This window comes from Stegastes partitus, unplaced genomic scaffold (assembly GCF_000690725.1).
Source record: "Stegastes partitus isolate 25-593 unplaced genomic scaffold, Stegastes_partitus-1.0.2 Scaffold290, whole genome shotgun sequence".
In the NCBI taxonomy this organism is placed as follows: Eukaryota; Metazoa; Chordata; class Actinopteri; family Pomacentridae; genus Stegastes; species Stegastes partitus.
The window spans coordinates 574,205-594,143 of record NW_007578021.1 but is presented as its reverse complement, the minus strand read 5'-3'; the positions used below and the strand labels follow the sequence as shown (position 1 = coordinate 594,143).

At 42.6% G+C, this 19,939-nt stretch overlaps 1 protein-coding gene across 1 annotated transcript in view; it reads right to left on the bottom strand.

Moving 5' to 3' along the window:
* Positions 1-620: 620 nt before the first annotated feature.
* The window catches only part of LOC103358120 (round spermatid basic protein 1-like), a 36,878-nt gene continuing 17,559 nt past the window's right edge, over positions 621-19,939 (bottom strand). Inside the window, exons 5-9 of the mRNA XM_008282955.1 lie at positions 11,545-11,682; positions 10,138-10,280; positions 4,067-4,237; positions 3,759-3,867; positions 621-2,435 (exon numbers count right to left, since the gene is read on the bottom strand). Of these exons, the coding sequence (XP_008281177.1) occupies positions 621-2,435; positions 3,759-3,867; positions 4,067-4,237; positions 10,138-10,280; positions 11,545-11,682 (2,376 nt within the window). The remainder of the gene's footprint in view (positions 2,436-3,758; positions 3,868-4,066; positions 4,238-10,137; positions 10,281-11,544; positions 11,683-19,939) is intronic.

Sequence of the window (19,939 nt, the reverse complement as noted above, 5' to 3'; positions counted from 1 at the left end):
AATATTACACCAGTGCATCACTGTTCTGAGTAATATCACTGCGTGACCCATCATTATTCCAGAAACAGTCTTGGGCACAAAGAACATACTAGAAAAAAGCCACAAAAATGGAAGCATTTAGCTGCAAGTTTCACAAAAAGGCCAACCTCACGACCTTTTTATAGATAAATATCTGACACAAGTCTGCAGAGATTTTCCTATATTCTTCCTACATGTCATGGCTCAACGAGAATCGGATATTCAAAATGTTATGCTCACTTCAAAAAAACAAAACCAGACAGCAGTTTGGCAGACTAGGGAGCTTATTCGAACCATGATCCTGAATAATCTCTTCTTTAGAGTTTAAACTGGCGCACCCTTCACCAACCGAAGTCCAAAACAACCTGGAAATGAAATAAACTCTCAATAATATTGAACTTGTGCACCGCCAACGCACCTCAGCCAGTTCAGTCTGACGGTCTGGGAAAGTCCAGCTCTGCTTGATAAACTGTGTCCATAATCGAAGCGCTCCACTGTCTTCCTCTGTCTTTTCCTTTTTACACTTTTACAACAACACAACCAAAATAAAACCTTGTACATATACAGTCATTTAAAAACAGCATCGTTATGTACAAAAACTACTATAAAATCTGCTCCTCTTCATGCTTTGGGGGAGGGGAGAGCACAGAGGGGGAAGGCTGAGGGGGAGGAGGAGGGGGAAGAGGCGGCGGAGGGGGAGGCGGCGAGGAGGTCGGAGGGGGAGGGGGGTGAGGGAAAGCCTGTGGCAGAGGGAGCTGGACCTGCACCGGCGCTGAGGTTTGGTACGGTGGCTGCAGAGGGTAAGAGCCGGGTGGTTGCGGGAGGTACGGCTGAGGAGGGAGGAAGGGGTGAGAGCTGAAGCCGGGGTGCTGAGGGGGGAAGAAGCTTCTGGCAAACTGGTGCAGGTGAGGAAGGTGTGGTGGGAGAGGCTGGGCGCTGGTGAGGGGACTGTTGGGCGGAGGCGGGGAGGCGATTAGCGGAGGCTGGAAGTAGGACTGCGACTGCGTGCTGATGTTGGGCTGGTGGGGGGGATGCAGGTGGAGCTGGCCCATGTGGACCGGATGCAGAGTTTGTGTGGAGAGAGGGTTTGGGGGGAGGACTGGAGGTCTGTGAGGGAGGTGGGAGTGTGGCAGGAGAGGGGAGAAGGAGGGAGGAAGCATCTGAGGGAGGTGAGGAGGAGGAGGAGGAGGAGGGAGGTGCTGGGGTGTGTATTGCTGCATGTAAATTCCTTGCCTATCCTGCGGCGGATGCATTTGCAAATCCACAGATGACCTGGAGTCCGAGTCCAAACTGTGAGTCCATTTCTCTGGGAGTGTTTGTGTCCGTGTGTCGGCCGCTGTGTGCGTCCGTGTGTCGGCCTGGTAGGTGTGAGTCTGTACATCCACAGCAGGTGATGCCTGCGTCCGTGTGTCTGAAAGGACGTCCGGCTTTAGGCGGTCTTTGTCCTTGGGTTGATCCGACTGAGAGGAAGATGACGAAACGCTGGAAGGAGGGCGTGTGCAGAGATTGGCGTCCGCTGTAGGCTTGGGCCAAATCGGGGATGAAGAGGACGTGGAGGAGGACGTGGACAGGACAGCGGAAGGAGAAGAGGTAGAAGATGGATGGGGAGCTGCAAAAGAAGTGTGCAAAGATGTAACAGAAGATCCTGGAGAAAACGAAGAGGCGGAAGACTTAGAAAAAGGTGGAGAGAGGGATGGTTTGGGAGCCGAGTGAGAAGACGAGGAACTTGTACTGGAAGACATTGTTCTGCTGTCTGAGTGATGATGATGGTGGTGGTGATGAGACTTTGACGACGCTTTGGGCTTTGTGTCCTGATGACGAGACGAGGGAGGGGACACGGAGAGAGGGGAGTCGTTCTTGCAGGGAGGAGCAGCTGGACGTTCTGCCTTCACTTTTGCAGGAGGTGAATCCTGCCGTTTGACTCTTCCGTCTTGCTTCGCCCTCTTCGTCACCTCCTCTTTGACTCCTGCGCTGCTGACGCTGGAGTCCGCTGAGAGAGCAGCCTGAGACGACAGAGGTGGAGATTTATCATCACGTTTCTCCTTTTTGGCAGTCGGCAACGTCCTGTTTTCTGCCACATCCACCTCCTCGTCCTCCTCCTTTATCCTCTCCTTCGCTTCTTTCTCGCTCTTCTTTTCTCTTTCTTCCTCCTTTTTCTCCAGAACCACTGCTTCTGCCTCTTCCTCCTTCAGCTCCTCCTCTTCTTCCTTCACCTCCTCCTCAGCTCCCTCTCCTTGGTGGTACTGCTGTAGGCGGATGTGCCACGCCAGGCTGCAGACAGCCGACACGGTCTTGAACTGGTGGACCACGTTGCGGGGGATGAAGTAGATGTCATCGTGGCACAGGCGGATGCGAGCGTAGCGGATGCCTTCCCGCCGCAGCTGGTTTAGTTTGGCATCGTCCACCCACTGCACACACTGTGAGGACACAAGACGAGAGGATTTAGACAGCTGCAAGGAAGAAGTGCAATCCAACACATCTCTGGACAGTGACATCTATATTAAAATCTGTCATAATATTACTATGACAAAACAAAACACACTGAATCCTTGCCTAATAAGAGAAACTCTACAACCTTGTTAAACCTGAGCTTAACATTTAATCAAAAATCGATTCATTCTACATGCCTCACTTAAAGAATTGGTAAAAACAAGCTGTACAAAAATGTATTTTAAGCTAAACTGTACTGAACTACAGGCTGTGATTGGACAGAGCAGATAGGAGATGAGTGTGTCAACAAATGGAAAATGTAAGTAGTAAATTATCTATGGTGTGCAGCGACACCATTTTTCCTCTGTACTGGTAACACCTGGAAGAACCTGTATATGCTTCTTCTAGAAATTTCCTATTTCTTGTGAAATAAATAATTGAAGACAGCAACCTTTAGTTTTTTCTTTTCTGTTTTTGTTCAAGTAACAGACTTCATTTAACTTTGTCTTCATACAAAAGGCATTTTTCAGTTCTTCCTATGTACACCTGTGATTTATGTGTTTCCATCGGGCTGCGGGACTTTATATCGCAGCGAAAAATGAGCCAACAGCAAATAAAAAATGTGACGGGGGCAATAAATCGCTACTTGGAGTTCAGAGGGTTACTTCGGGGTTGTTCAATGCTGCATTTCATTTTCATCAAAAGTAAAACTCTAAAATGAACACGAAACAATGAAAAAAGAGTAGAAAATGGTCAAAAATATGTGCTTCTTTTGAAAAAATTAAACCCACAACAAAACCCCGCAGCCAGATATACTTTAGCTACCAGTCTACGGTACAGGCTATCAAATAGAAACAGAGAGCTGCACACCAGTACACCCAATGAGCAGATGTATTGACTATTTGTTATGTTTAAATCAGCTTCCTGTGTCTTAATAATCTATGTAAGCAGGATTCCCTAGAAAGCCGTACTGATACTGGGAGGATTATCTTGGTCAAACTAAACAGAAAATGATTTATTTTATGTGCAATTTACTTTAAGAATAAATCATTAAACTTCTACTCATTCTTTTTTGCTCTAACTTCCTGATGTCAATTTTGCTCCACCAGGTGGCAGCATCCAACACCAGATTGACTGGTTCAGTTGAACTGCTCTAACACTGTGGGTGAGATTCTGGATCTAATTTGAGATATTATAAAGGTGACTTCACTGATCTTAATGAGGAAGCAGTGATTACTGTCATGTTATCTGTGTCTGTGTGTGTGTGTGTGTGTGTGTGTGTGTGTGTGTGTGTGTGTGTCATGTGAGACCTGAGACAGTGGGGGTTCATAAAGGTCCAACTGCAGCCTCTGAACTACATAAGGGAAATCACCAGCGTGGAAACATATAACATCTTTGGTAACGCGAGGAGGCTCCGAGCTGCAAACAGGGGACGGAGGGGAGGAGGAAAGAGAGAAGGATTATATGATATCTGTCAGTGAGTAAGCTGTGTAAATACTGAGCGTGTGTCGCTTCTAGACAAACGGCGACGTACCAAACTGTGTGACATTTAAAATGTGTGCTTGTGCCTGAGTGTGTGTGTGTGTGTGTGAGGACGGTGTGTTGCTCCGCTGCCTACCTTTCCAGAGCGCACACAGCCTTCAGCACCCCCACGGCCGCTGTGGTCTGACGCTCGAATCCCTGTCCGATGTGGTCGGCGTGGGCCCGAGTCCGATCCTCGAACAGCATCTCTCTGGGCTCGCTGGTCCTGGGCAGCGACTGCAGCAGGTTCTTCACCTCATTGGTGGAGCTAAAAGAGCACAGGAATGATCACTCCTTCAGAGACACAGCAAAGTAGAAAAACAGGGGGAAAAAAACATACAAGTGCCCACACAGTTGATTCTGCTCCTCTGTCTGCTTCCCTGCTGTCTAAATAAAGCAGAAAATGACTAAAGGTGAGGGGGATGCTCGCTCTCTCTGTCTCTTTGTTTGCTATATAAAAGCACAAAACCGGGTTCATCTGCTGGTTTTTGTTGTTATCTGTGTTGCTATTGATGAAATCCAAATCCTACGGTATGACATCAGGAGCAGCGAGGATGTTTGAAGGGTTCTGGTGCAGAGGAGGAAAACATGCACCAGTGTGGATGTTCTGAAACATCCGTATTTAGAGGATGTTCAAGCTTTTTCCAGTGACGACGCAAAATTAAATTAACAATAATACTGATTTATCTGATTTATGTTAAAATGCAGTATAGTCCCTGGAAATGTCAGAAAAAAGCAAAAAATGTACATCACATTTTCTCAAGGCCAACATTTACACATTCAGTCGTCTTGTTTTGATCTGAAAACGCTGCAAAAACCCAAATATATTCACCTTAATATCATACAAGGCTAAAAAAAAACAAAAAAAAAAACAGCAATTATACATGTTGTCTTTAAACTTTTTTTAATTCATCAATTATCAAAAATGGCTTTTGGCTAATTTTTGGCTGCACGATATAATTAAATAATCAATTAACTATCTAAGCCCTGATGAGCATCACAACACTCCTGAAAGATTCATTCATCTCCTAGTTTGATTGTTAGTTAATTTGTATTTGATGAATTTGAAGCCATTGAAAAAGACACATCTCTGTTTTGTATCACTACAGGCTGAATATCATTGTGTTTTGGGCCGTTACCATGAATTGTGGGAAAAAAACACAACAGTTCACATAAACTAAAACTCAAAAATTAATTGATAGGCCGTAATGAACAGGGAGTGGACATTCATAAATATTCCTGTGGTGTATTCAGTGAGTGTTAAAGCATCCACTGAACGAGATGTTTTACTGCACGCTGTGAAACCACATTCATCATCCTGCATATAAAAATGATATATGAGGGGTTTTTCTAGCTTCAGAGCAATAGCTCTTACTTCTGATGCAAATTATCCCCCGTGTTTGCTGGTGGCAAAAAATGCACGGGCCATCTCTGCATGGTCAAAAATGAAAAAAATGGAAATCAGTAGCATCCTCTTGTGTGCTTTGAGTCAAAACAGTAGGTTGCATTTTAAATGGTGGAAGGTAAAAACGAAGTAAACAAACAGCGACGCCGGAACACGTACGAATGCAGAATGTGCAGACTTGGCTTCATGCATACGGACTGAAAAGCTGAGGAGTAAAAGCATAAAAATGAGCCGTGCTGCCAAACAATAGAAGTACTGCAGTCAGCTCACTACTGGATCAGTGACTCACACTGGAGCTGCAGTCAGATTCAAACAAGAGTATAAACACACACGCACAGAGTCTGCGAGAGATTCCTTCGAGAGCGCAACACAGACGCGCACATACGCAGACAGCACAGAGGCAAGACTACCCGTGCTGAACACTGAATTGTGCGTTCATTCATTCAGAGATAAGAGGAGAGAGGCATGAGCTGGTGGAAGAGGAAGAAAGAAGCAGAGGAAAATAGTAGAGAGAGCGAAGGGGGAGATGAAAACACACACACAGGCGCACAGAGCTCAGTGTGTCTGAGCTGACTGCAGGCTGACAGTAATAAATGTAAAACCAGGAAAGCTGGTAAGTGAAACAGTGAAAAGAGAGTGTAAAGGGAGGAGTGCTGAACGTGCAGCAGCCAGAATGATATTTGAAAATCTAACAGCCGCTATAGTTCTTTAAATATCCTCTATATGTGAGGTCCTGTTGTTCTGGCACCGTTTATTCCAGTCTATGCACCAAACTGTCAGGATGGATGTATGTGTGGCCGGATGTGAAGTGTGAAAAGGAGGGGAAGAGATGAGGAACAGATGAGTGGCAGCATGAGTGCTGAGATGATGGAGGGAAACAGGGGATAAAGGAGAAGAGAGGTGGGCCGTCGAGGGATAAGGCAGTAAAGGGAGTGTAAAGAGGAGACAGAGGGAACCACCTTCTCCAAGACACTAATGTACTGTGCATTTTAAAGCTACGCCTCTCTGTTTTTCCACCAAGTGTGGCAGTCGGAGTTCAATTAAAGCTCAAATTCACCCACAATGTGTTCATGAATATAAAGCAGGTACGAGTCATTGTTGGTGACAGTTTTACTCTATGCATTTTGTGCATCTGTGAATTACTGTAGTTACGCAACTCCACTGTTTGATCCCACCACTACTTGATTAAAAAGTGTGTGTGTTGTCACAGTGCCAGATTTGTACTTTAATACAATATCTGCCTTAATATATCGATGAGGATAATAAAAGGATGCCCCAGCAAAGACTAGAAACATCAGGAAAGTGTATTACAGAACATGGAACGTTAAATATTTACTTTACTTGTTCAACAACAACTTTTATGTCACGACAAGGCAGTGGAAGCCAGAAAACAACCGGAGGAAATTATTGTACCACAGCGTCTTCATACACTTTCATATCCAAGCAGAACTGGGGGAATCAGCTCTTTACATGTTCACGTCTCTCCACCTTCATGTCACACTGCAGCTTATAAAAGCTTAAATCCCTGCAGATAAGGCGAAATAACCCACTTTCACTCTTTCTGAGGGAACATTCAGTTGATCATTATAACTGGTATGGCTGATCTGCACACTGGTGAACGTCTGATTTCAGCAGCTTCTGGTAACACAGCTTATTGGTACCAGTATGAACGCTGCATTGGCAGACAGAGATGTTGAGCATATTGGCAAGTAAGCTACAAAAATACATCCAAATTAAACCAAAGGTTCATTTTTCATGAAATAATTTACTCTTTTGATATTTGAGGCCACAGGCCAGATTCATATATGTTGTGTATGACATTAGCTAACTGTCACGCTTTGAATCAGAATCATTTGAACAAGGCCGCTGTTGGATGCTGCATGAGTAAAACGTTTTTTTACAGTTTGTCAGGGCTTCGTGGTGTCCGTGGGCTCACCCTGACTGTTGGCTGTAAGTGCAGTGTTGCCATTTTTTGCTTTGCACATCTACTTTGTGGACAATTTGTGGACAGTTGGCAAGGATACTTGTATTTGCAGCTGCGCCTCTTGTGTTGTCACAATGACAGTAGTCTCACTTGGCCAGCCCATTCTGCACCGCAACATCATTCTGCTGTAGGAAAAAACAAAAAAATCGCTCTGGCTTTTTGGTTCTTCTTTAAACCATTTACAACCATCTTGAACAGAGCTGAGCGAAAGACGCGGCTTCAGTGTTCCCTTAAAATAGTGATGGGTGGAAGTGTTGTGATGGAACATTTGCACGCAGGGAGACGAGCGCTGTCATTAAAATGGATAATCCCCCAAAGAAAACTGGGGAGCAGAAATATGACTTGTATTAAAACGTTCTTTAAGTATCAGCAGTGATAAAATGCAGAATACTATCGTTTTTAACGGCTGCTACTGCGATGCTTCTCTAGTACACTGTGCAATACTACCGAGCATATTAGAGAATGAGAATACCCTGTTATAAAATCAATAATGTAATCGCTTACATTTTGTAGCAGCTCATGCATCCTTATTTGCTGCTTGGTGCTCTACAATTTGCAAACTAACATGTTCCAGCTGTCTCTCCGGTTTGGTTTGAACACCTGTAATTTTTCACATTTAAGAAGCTAACTGTTCCACTACGTAGTAGAAAATTATGATGATTATCAGTCGTTAAAATAACTTTTCGAATCAATGTACTAATCAATTAGTCTAATTATTTTTCTTTGAATTAGAATTGTTCCAGCTTTCTCCTCTTAGCTCCCAGAACACTTCAGCCATCACCACCACGCTCTCAATCAGTCATCACACAATTTGTTTCTGTACGGGGATATTTCGTTCCTCATCGCTCTCTGTCCTGCTTGTGACTGGTGCTGGCCACGGCTCCTGCTGCTGCTGCTGCTGCTGCTGTTACTATGCAATTACTGTAAATCCCAGGAAGCATGGCGCTCTTTCACCGAAAGCCGAAATATTTTGGTTTTATTTTCATCATCTGACCACTATAATCAAGCTCAATTCTCAGACTAAGAGTCTCAGCGCTGTTAGAAATGCACAGCGGCTTGACCTTTTCACTGAAACCACAAAGAAAAAGCAGCAACGCTGTGAAGGGATGTTGCCCATGCACAAGCAGCCTTCCTTCGTTCAAAACAGCACACGGTCAAACTGCAGCCAAGGACTCACTGCAAACAAGATCACGTCCTTCTCTCTATCTCTACACTTCACCATCTTTCTTGCTGTTTTTATGTCTTTCTCTTTATACACACTGACAGACATAAACAACAACACTTGCACAGCTATGGCATTTTTAATATATGTGCTTTCTTCGGAGTTCCCGAAAACAACAGCACGGTAACTCTACGATAAATCAACCTAAAGCATGAGAGGTCAAGAGGATGAAGCAGAAGACAGATTGTAAGAGAAGCAGAGAGAGAGGAGGAGGAGAAAAGGCAGATATTAAGAGGCAGCAAGAGGACAAGGACTGAGGAATAAAAGGCAGGAGTGGGTAGAGTGAAGGAAAGTGGAGTCGTGAAAGAGAAGAAGAGTAAAGATGGAGCACACATTGGTTTGTGGGTGTCGCTTTATAATAATTTCTAATGATAAATTACAATCATCCGATGGCATGAGACCAGATTCACAAGAAAGAAGAAGAGGCAACAGTTTGAGGATCCTTTTCTCTATCTGTCCATCTCTATGAAAATAGATTCGCTCAGTCCCAGCTGTTACACAAGTGTTTCTGACAGTCACACACACAAACACTCACAACGTCACACACATTTCCATCAAACAGTCTCAACACCAACAACACTAAAACATGTACAAATGTGGAACATACTGTATGAATTTAGGTGTAACTATGGATTTAAAGGTAGGTATATTTCCTTAATTACTTATTTTTGCAACCATAAAATCAGTTCAATTAGGTGAAAAAAGAACAATTACAGCTGCTAATTAACACAATAACCTGGGCATCACTATATTATTTGGTTTCTAAAATGCAAAAAAAAAAAAAAAACACTATTTCTTCCAGACAGCCTGAAACCTAGAGATTTTAAATCTGCAATAATAGAAAACATAAAAACCCCAAATCCTCACATTTCAGAAGCAGATTATAAAAAACAAACAAAAAAAAAAAGCGTGCTATTGAATAAAGACGATTATTCTAGCTATTACAAAAAAAAACACATAACAATTGATGTGGCTACTAATCACCAGAGACATAAGAGAGAAATTAATGAAGCGAATAAGGAATGTGTGCGGTGTGCATTGTCCCATGTTTGGCTGGCTGCCATGTGAAGTAGCGTCTGATGTAACGATGATCTCATCTGAGCGGCGGGCCACATAGCGCTCGCATCACACACACACACACACACAAACATGCACGCATTCTCTCTTATGGTCCGACTTACAGAGGCCATGTGTGTTTGAGAGTGAGCCTACGTGTGAGCAACAATGACACTGTGACACGGACAAACAGAGAGGGGGTAATTGCCTCATCCGGCGCTGTTCGGCTACAACAAAGCCTCACGCTGCTAGCGCGGCTGCTGCTTCAAATTGGCAAGTGTGCTACTGTTTTTCATAATCAGTCCTCACGGGCAGCGTAGGGAGTACAGAGAAAAGCTGGCTCAATAAGGTATACAAACACACCACCGAGACTTGTAGTCAGCACAAACAACATTCATAAAGACCAAAATCCCTGCTAATTCTATCCATCTCTGGAAATATTCGCTGGCTTCATTTGAGAGTGTATTTGTGTAAACTGCGGCACACACAGTCTGGACTCACCGTTTTCTTTTAAAAGGAGACTTTGGTATATCAGCTACAGGTATCATCTGTTCTCCTGGTCTGACCCACATTATAGGACCGTCGTCGCTCTCTGTGGGACTCATCAGCCTCAGACTGGAGAACGTTCCCCACGGAAGAGTCCGCTGAGGTCAGACAGGCGACGACGGGAGAAAGAGGGAGGAAGGGGAAAGTGACAGAAAGAAGACGTGAGGGAATAAAATCAAAGCGGCATGTTAGCACATTCCTGACTTTATCAGCTGTTAACCAATTCATCAAGTATCTTATTTATTCCCAAAAAGAAAATCTCAGGCACAAGAAGCTGCTCCCCTGGCAAAACTTGTCACTGGCACCCAAGACGCTTCAGAGGGTGTCAAATCAGAGCCAAAGCTGCTGATAGATAGGAAGTGCCAGAGGATGTGCGTCTTTTGATATTCAGCATACGACGCCGCTCCTCCACACTGCATGCAGGAGATTTGAAGTGTCAACACAGAATAGCAAACAGAAGACGAGCTTGTCACTCCTGCATTTTCGGGACGGCAGTAAACACGGTATTTTTGGTGGTCGGTTCCTGTGCAGACATTTTCAAAGAGAACCACTTTCCTGAATTGAAACTGGGAGCTGCATCAAATCACTTGACACGCCACTTAACGCCTCTTGTTTGCCAGCCACCACTGAGAATATTAGGTGTGCTGTCGCTGTTTGTGTCTAGCATCTGCTCTGTTTATGCTATTTCCAAATGATCAGCGGTGTAAACGCATCAAAATATTCGTGTTGGTTTTTAGCGAATGCATCCATGACTAAACATGCGAACAATTAGACTGTTTTTGAGGTGCAGCTAAGCTTGTGTTATATGACAGTGTAAAAGGTGTTGAACATAGTCAGACGACATCTTGACGAGTCTGCCAACAGTGTTACTGTCACAATCAGAGCACAAGCCCAGCTGAGTTTCCTTTAGAGTTATTCAAACAAATAGCATCACATGAAAATGAATGCTTTGGGAGTAAGAAGCAATAAGTGTTTAATAAGGATGTCCCAAGTTGAACCAGAGGATGAGCATCGATGCAGACCATGCAAGATTTTGAGGGATCAATACTGGTTAAAAATAAAGCAGAATAAAATCCAATCCTTATTGTATTATCTTCTGTTGCCCACCTCAGCGTTGCTCTACACTGTAAGCATTTCACTACAAACAATGAAAATTAGAGTGTGTGAATGTGAAAGATTATTTGGTTACACCAATGATTGCTGACACAAATATTTTGTAGATTGTCTTGCATGCAGCGCAAGTTTAACACGCTGCAAATCTTAAGCTCCTATTTGAATCCCCGTGTCGCTTTCCTGTTATCTATCCATTCATCTATTTTGCTGCCGTTTAGGATTACTGCCATTCATCCCGTCCAGACTCACCTTCAGGAAAGGTGACTCCTCGAGCATGCCGAGGAATTCTGGGAAATAATCCCCGACCTCCTCGTCCACGGCTCCCACCAGGCTGATCTGTCTCATTGCCCCGGCTCTGTACGTACCGTGACTGTACGTCTTCTTCACCTGCAGCAGAGCATGATGAGGAAAAGATTACACAATGTCACTCTAGTCTTACTTTCACCCAGGTGAGGTTGATTACTGTGTTCAATCAGACAGCAGGGGCTCAGTTCTTAAAGCGGTGCAGGTGAAAAGCACACGTGAATTTTCGTATAAAATCCTCAGTGTTTAGCTGAAAGTGAACAAATATCTTCTGTGTTGAGTAGAGCACAAACAAGAAGGCATTACAATTATTATGCATAGAAGTTCTAATCAGTTCCCCCAGCAAATTGTAAATCAGCACTATCATATTACAAACATCCAAAAAGAGTGTAGTCCTCACAAATGTTTCTCAGTTTGATATATTCCCTCTGTCTACTATTTCACTCCAGCTCAGATACAGTGAGTGGAAACTACATCTTCTGCCTAACAAGGACCACAGGAGGATACAAAACATCACACGTGGTGATACTAATGGTCGCCCGCTCGCTTCATCTAAGACATGTATACTTGAACCTTTAAAATAGTACCGCATCCTCCGGTAAAGGTATTATGGAGCATCCATACACCCCACTGGTGTGAAAGAGATGGCTTCTGCACCTGACCTCTTCTTGGATACCCAGATTGTAAATGAATGCTTAATATTTTTATCTTTCATGTTCTGGAGCAGTGGTTTGGAAACTTTCTGACACACAACCCCTTAAAACTAAAGCGAATTCTGCTTACAACTCTTCTTTAACAGGTTGCATATGTTCAATTTGTGCCCAGCTCAACTAAAGAGTGTTTTTCTCTTTAGGTAATTTTACCTAGTCAAAAAAAACAAACAAACATTTAAATCTCAGGTAATAGATTGTATATCTGGAATTGTCTAACATTTTGTACTTGCTATATAGTTACATAAGACTGTTAAAAATGTGCAATTATAGCCTTGACCAAAAACCCCCAAAACAATGGTTATATAATATATATGTATTCTAATTCTGTTGATTCGGATGGGACTGAGAAGAACACAAAACAAGACACTCGAAAATCCGAATTGGAGGGAAAAACGCACATGGAAGCTGTTAATCATTACTGGGTATCAAAATAGACACTGTATGTGTGTGTGTGTGTTGGCGGTTTCACTTGATGTTTCTGCTCCACCGGTGTGACTCAGACTGTTTGCTGCTTTTCACTTGGCTGATAGAGCATTGCGCTTGTGCGACTGTGTGTCTAACCCGTCTCTCATACCCTTGGCCCTCAACAGTGTCTTTGTGTGCGCAGTACGTGCAGCATGTGGCCTGCATGCTGTACTCTTGGCTGATCAGGATGCGTGTGTGTGTGTGTGTGTGTGCCTGTGTGTATTTGTGTGCATGTGTGTTGGCCAAATCCTTGGCTGCTCGCCTCTAGTGAGTCACCACTTGACAACAAGGCAGAGATAAAGGGAGAGAGAAGGGGAAGAGAGGCAGACCAGAGGGAGGAGAGCGAGGATACACAGGAGAGAAGGAATGAGGGGAAGAGACAGATGGAGCGAAGTGGTGAGAAGCAGAGGGAAAGAAAGTTTACGAAGACAAGCTGTGAAAGACACACAGCAAGTGCAGAGGAGACGAAGAAGACAGAATGAGTGGGAGAGAAAAAATTGAGGGGGAGATGGCTTCAAGGGAAGTAAGGACGGATAAGGGTAATTAGGTGAAAATGAAGATAACGTGGTAGCAGCTTTTTTGGAAGGCGCAAGAGAGAGTAAGCACAGAAAACAGGGATAGGGGAGAGACGAGTGACAGCAGGATAGGACACATCAGATAAGGAAAAGGAAGAGATGTTAAAGAGACGAGAACAAGCGAAGATGAGGGATGGATTGTGACAAGGTGGGAAGAGGAGAGACGGGGCAGGTTAGAGAAGATGGGAGGAAGGAAGTAATGGAGATTGAACAATAAATTGGAAGAAGACTGAAGGGGAAGGTTCTTAGCGGCTCCCAGGGGTGTCTTTCAGGAAGGCACCTGATCTCCCAACAGCTACTTTGAGGCCAATCCTAGAAGAACGTGACAGCAAGTGGCAGGTGTCTTCCTAAAAAAAAAAAAATGCCTTTAAGTACCCCGCTAAATGACTCCATGTGCTCTTACAAATTGGTCCAAACACGTGCATCAAGCAACTGCCCATTGGCGCTTAATTCATGTTAAATGAACTAAATAAGTCAGCTCATCGTGCATGGGTAGGCCGAACCGCACGGCTGTTTGTAGTGTTTGTTCACTTCATTTCACTGCATCTGTGCCCTGACACCGTTTCATATCCTCACAAGACGATGATGACTAAAAGCTTGAAATACTCACTCCACACATATAAACACAACTTTAAATAGTCGCACTGAGTCAATGACCTAGATACTGAGAGAAAAATGTGTTTGTGTGCACACATGGATTCAAATGCCATCAAGCTTACAAGTAATAGCTGGCTGCTATAATGTTTCTTAGCCGCGGTAGGTGTGTGTATTTGTGTGTGTGCTCATCTTGCTGCGTGATTATAATTGTGTTTGTGCTCATGAGTGTCTATTGTTGTGTGTGTGTGTGTTTACATGTGCATAATTTAACAGCTGAATAACCCCTACGTTGTTTGCAGAGAGAACAGTCTCTCACGATCACAGGAGGAGTATTGGGAAACACTACTTGTGCCTCAAATAAACAGATAAATTTAACAGTCAGTGGTTCACTCACGCATTTAAAACACAAAAACACACCTTGTCTATATTAAGTGAAGTCTAACAAACAGACGCAGGAAACGTGACGACTTCCTTTCAAGATGTTTCAGTCCATTCTTGTCTCTGTGTGCGTGTGTGTAAACACACTCTCCACTTGCTGCTTAACTAATATTATCTATTTTTCTCTCGTCTCCGTCAGCCTCTCCATCTCCTCCTCTGCTTCTTCCCCTCATAATGCTTAGGTCCCTGGTGGGAAGTCTATTAGATCAATCCTCTCTCTTTCCTGCTCTCCTTTCCGTCTCTGGTTCACCCACTTGTTAATTCCGTTTCCCTTTCTTTCATCAACTTATCCTTAACCCTCTCTTGCCGAGTTCATGCCATGCCATCGTTCCCAAAGCTCTTTCTGACCTCCCCCTGATCTCTGTGCCTCTGCGTTCATCTTCCTCTCTTTCCCAGCTGTCTGCGTCTCACTTTTTAAATCAGTATGCCCAGTCAGACTGGAGAGTACTCAGTGTATTAGTCTATTATTGTCCCTGCGTCACAACAAAGCTTCTGGCTGCTGACTGGTGCCTCCAACACAATCGGACACACTTTTCTTTCATAATCTCTCGCTTGGCTCAGCTACAAAGGGAAGCATGTGAATGCACACTTTAATTAGAAATAATGTAATCGTCGCTTCAACGTCTTTTGTTACGTGATAAATTCTTTCAAGTCCAAGTTAATGCCAGATTGATGTCTTCAAAGTTTAGGCTTGTTTTGTAAACACTGGGCTGGAGATGGTTTGGAGTGCAACAGTCTTACCTCCAGGTTAGTGTGCATCCCAGTTTTAAAGCAGGACACTAAAGTGAAGGAGGCTCAAGTCAGGTCAGCTGACAAATAACTATGTGAGCTGCGATGATGTTCAGCCCAGAATCATGAAACAGTATGAAGCTAATCAAATGGAAACCACCAAAAACATAAATGGGATTTTTCAGAGGCATAAACATAGCTTTAGTTTTGCTGCATTCTTATGATTGCCAAGCATTGCAATGCATAAAAAGATCAAGATTCAAAAGCTGTTTGTCACTTGCACAGTGAAATGCAAAGTGGCTGTTCCACAAGGCTGCGCAAAACCACGACATGATTAAAAAAATAAAATAAAACCTTAAAATAAAAAATAGTATAATATATATATAGCAAAATATATATAATGATGAATAAAGAAATTGCAAACTGAGTTGCAGTCATGTGTGTGTGTGTAAATCTACAGGTTAAATACACTACTAATCAGTACTGTAGCTCGCATTTTGCATGTCGATGAAGATCATTCATCCTTTTATTCATTACGGGGTACCTTTAGGTATTTACATCTAGTAAACAAGTGTTTACCAAACAATATCAAAATATTTACAAGTCTAAATATAAAATTAACTTCTATAGTCTCAAAGTCTTTCTCACTGATTCCATAGAAAATAAAATAAAACATTTGCAGAATACGCACATTTCTTGCAAGCTCACTGCTCTTGCCTATTGTAATAAGTTTACAAATTTATCAAGTAAAAGAGTAACAGACTACATTCCTAAACGTGGAAGCTGTGCTGGCGGTGCATTGTTGTGAACGCTTAGCTACGACAGCAAGCCCATTAACACAATGTGAGTGCAGATGAATAAAACATTAACAAGCTGAATTCTGTTCTTTTGTTTTTTAATAATCTTCTGATGTCGTAACTGCATTATTACACTCAGTGACTTTTAGTTGAAAGACCAAATTACCTCACTGTCCAAGCACATCATGTATTGACTGTTGGGCTGTGCTTGCCCTGAGAAAATGGAGTGCTGTAATCTTCCATAATCCTTACCAGCTCTGAAAATGGCTTCAGACAGGTACTGAATACAAAATACAGCCACACAGCCTGAGAAGCAGCAAAACAACTTTGGTGCCTGCAGTCACATTTTGAACATCAAACATACAGTGTCGCACGCTATTCGCTATCAATTACTTTATGTAAGTTACTCGCGGAGAGGTGTGAGGGTGATTGTGTGTCATGCTCCAGGAGTTCACATATTAAAATTTAGCACAAACAACAAAAACATCGCAAGCAGCTGCGATTTTCTTTCCATCCTTTCCCGTCTCATCTGCACACACACAAACGCACACCATAGAAAAAAAAGCAGCAGTCCAGTCGTTTATGGCTGGAACGCAGAGCCAAACATCAGAGCAGAAACACAGAGATAAAAGAGAGCGAGTGACAGACGAACACAGAGGGAGGGAGACACGAAAAAGATGGAGTGCTAAAGAGAAAGAAAGGTAGAGGGAAAAAATGTGGATGATAAACCATTAATCTGTCGGTGTGTATACCTGCGCCTGTGTATATATTATCAGTATGCATGCTCACATCTGTGTGTGTGTGTACGCGTAGACTGTATGTCTACTTCCCAAGGTCACTGCTGAGAGCTAGGAGGGAGGAAAAAATTAACAAGACCAGTGGACAATGACGTTAGCCCTGCAAGGAACATTACTCTTAAAGAGACAGCTAGGGACAGAGGTTTGCAGGCAAAGTTTAGTCAAAATCTAAACAATAAACGCATTAGATGTTTAATTTGTTCATTATGTGAATTGAATTTATTCAAACTCTCACGCTGAGATCAAGAATGCGATTGTAGAGGCAACACTGCCCAAAACAGAAAGAAACACAAAGAATAGGATTATGAATATTTCATTAAAAAAAAGAAGGAGAGCGATAGAAAGCATAAACTGATCTACCCCCCGTTGTACCACACACACACTCAAACAGTACTGTAGCTGGTGCTGCCTGCACTCACATTGAAAAAGACCAGGCAGTATCTCAGTACAAAGCCACTCAGGAGGTTTGAGGCAACAAAAGCCTTTTCATTAGAGAACTATGGACACGGGACAACTCTAAATGAAGAAATCTAGCTGTGTCGCCGCACTCAGAGGAGGCGATCCAGACCAGCAACACACACACACACACGTTTCTTGTTTTTCCAGTTTTCCTCAAAAGGTTGTTTAGAGCATTTATTGAGGAGTGAGTGAGGCTGCAGCTGCTCCTGTACTCGCAGTTTTAAAAAGGAGAGAAGAAAACACCTTTTTGTGTTGTTTTTGACTCTCTCGCCTGACTTACTGTGAACCTGCCACCTGTCTGACAGCAGTCATCTCTCACAGTCTGCAACACACTTCTTGCTTTTTCATCCTCCTGCCTCCTTTTCCGTCACTTGTCTTTTCTTATATCGATGTCTTTTTCTCATCTTTTTCAATTTTTGTCTGATTTAGCCTTTTGGTCTTTCGTCATGTTTTGTTGTCAACCCTTGTGTCTTTTCATTCTCTAATAGTTACATCCACAAGCCTTCCGGTTCTTTTTTTTACTCACAAAAACTGAAACTAAGATTAAGTAGCAGTGAAGTGGGAGCAATGCCCAAATGTGCACTGCACACAACTTGGCTGTTGTTGATAATGTTGTCATTTAGTCTAAGAATCAGACATCAGTATAAATGCCAAAAGCTGTTTAATGCTGAACAGATGGAGGCAGATGCTTCAAACAGATGGTTAAAGTCACAACAATACAACTTCTTCATGCGCACAGCAGGCATCCAGTCTTTTCCTTCAAACTATCTTTATCCTTCCCTAAGAGTCCCTTCAGCCTTTTTCTTACTTCTGCACTTTCCATTAGGGATGTCACAATAACTGTTGGTACTAATTTAATGCCAAAAATCTAGAAGATGTGACCTACTAGTTTACAGAAAGTCGTGAAAGCACTGCAGCTGCTGTAGGTCCTGGAGATACTGGATCATAATCAACAACATGTGGAGTGACAGCAGCCAGTACAAGTGCAGCAACAGGTCTGCTGTTACTCATGTATGGAGCTATGTTGTGTTTAAGCTGTGCTATCAGCGTGAAGTTAGACAACTAGAATGCAAATGGTGTCACAGGTTATTTCAAACAAAAGGGAAAACACCTAAAACTTTTTTTTCTGCACCGCAACAAGAGACATCCTGATCTGTAAACAGATTTCAAGACTCGGTTGTCAGCATTATATTCGCACATATAATGGAACCGCATGGTAACTTTCTGAGGTGTTACCGTCATTGTTTGTAAGTTGCAACAGCTGGCATCTGCTCTGTTGATACTTGATACACAATGTTCACAATGTGTTGTTTAGGCTAGTGTAGTAGAGATCTAATAGAGTGAGCTGGGTGTTGTTCACAGCAGTGGTCGCTGGCATTCAGTCTGTCAAAACATAACACTGTGTAGAGATGATTGATTAGTTTCCAGCTAGTAAATTAATTGCCAGCTATTGAGTAAATCAATTAATCTGTTTGAGTAACAGAAAGCAGAGAATGTCTACCTCCACATGCTAAAAATGCTTTTTTCTGGAGTCTTCACATCTTCAAGAAAACTTGATATCTTTGGGTTGACAACAAAAACAAACATTCCAGGACGTCATGTTTGGCTTTGGCAAACACTGATCAACACTTCACACCTTTCTCTGACATTTCAAGAAAATAATCAACAGAGGCAATGACAATAATTTCAAAAATAGTGTGCAGCAGCTTATTTAAATAAAAAAACTGTATTTTCAAACAGTGGTATTGGTGCAGATACCACATTTCTGTTATCGTAACATTCCTGCTTGTACAACAAAATCTTTCCTTCAATCTGTACAACGATCTCTCCCTTCATCCCTTTTGTATTTTTTTTTTCCCACTTCTTACATGATTTCCATCAGCCTCTTCATTACTCTTTGCTTTCAAAGGATAAAAAGTGCTGGTTACTAGTCTTATCCATCAAGCAATGCCAAGGCATTCTGCAGAATCCTTGAAGAACAGGAAGTTCTGCAACAGACGGTCTGGCCCCCACAGGGCTCTGATCTCACCATGATGGAGGAGGTCTGGGATTGCACGAAGAGACAGAATCAAGTGGGACAGCCTGAATCCACAGAACAACGGTGGTAAGTTCTCCAAGATCCTTGGAACAACCTCCCTGACAAGCACCTTGAAAACTCGTGTAAAAATATGATGACAAAAACAGGTGCCGTTTTCAAGGCAAGCGACGGTCACACCAAATATTGACTGAAATGATGGTTCTAGCTGCACTTTGGTTTTAGATGTAAATATTTTTTTCAAGCATCTTAACTTTAATGTCACTGCCTAAACCTTTGTACACTAAAGCATACAAAGTCAACTAAATACTTCCAAACGTATTATTAAACAATGATTACTTTCACTGTCTGTGTTGAATATTTTCATCATTACAATGTCAGACAAACGTGAAAAACGTTGATCAATGTTTTCCAAAGTCAAATGTCTTGCTTTATCCACAATCTAAAGAGCTCCAGTTTGATGCCATACAAGAGTAAAGAAACCAGAAAAAAATAAGAAGCTACAATCAGAGGATATCAAGTTCTCTTAAAAAAATTCTCAGAACAATTGATGGATTTAACAGTCAGCAATGAATTTAACAGCTAATCAATGAATCAATTCATCGTTGCTGCTCTAATTCATTATAGTTATATTTTCCTTGAACTTTGCTGACATGTACAAGATACTGACCAAGAGTTCAAGCCATTCATAAACTCCTTGTGCTCACAGACTAACACCCATCCATCATCTATACAC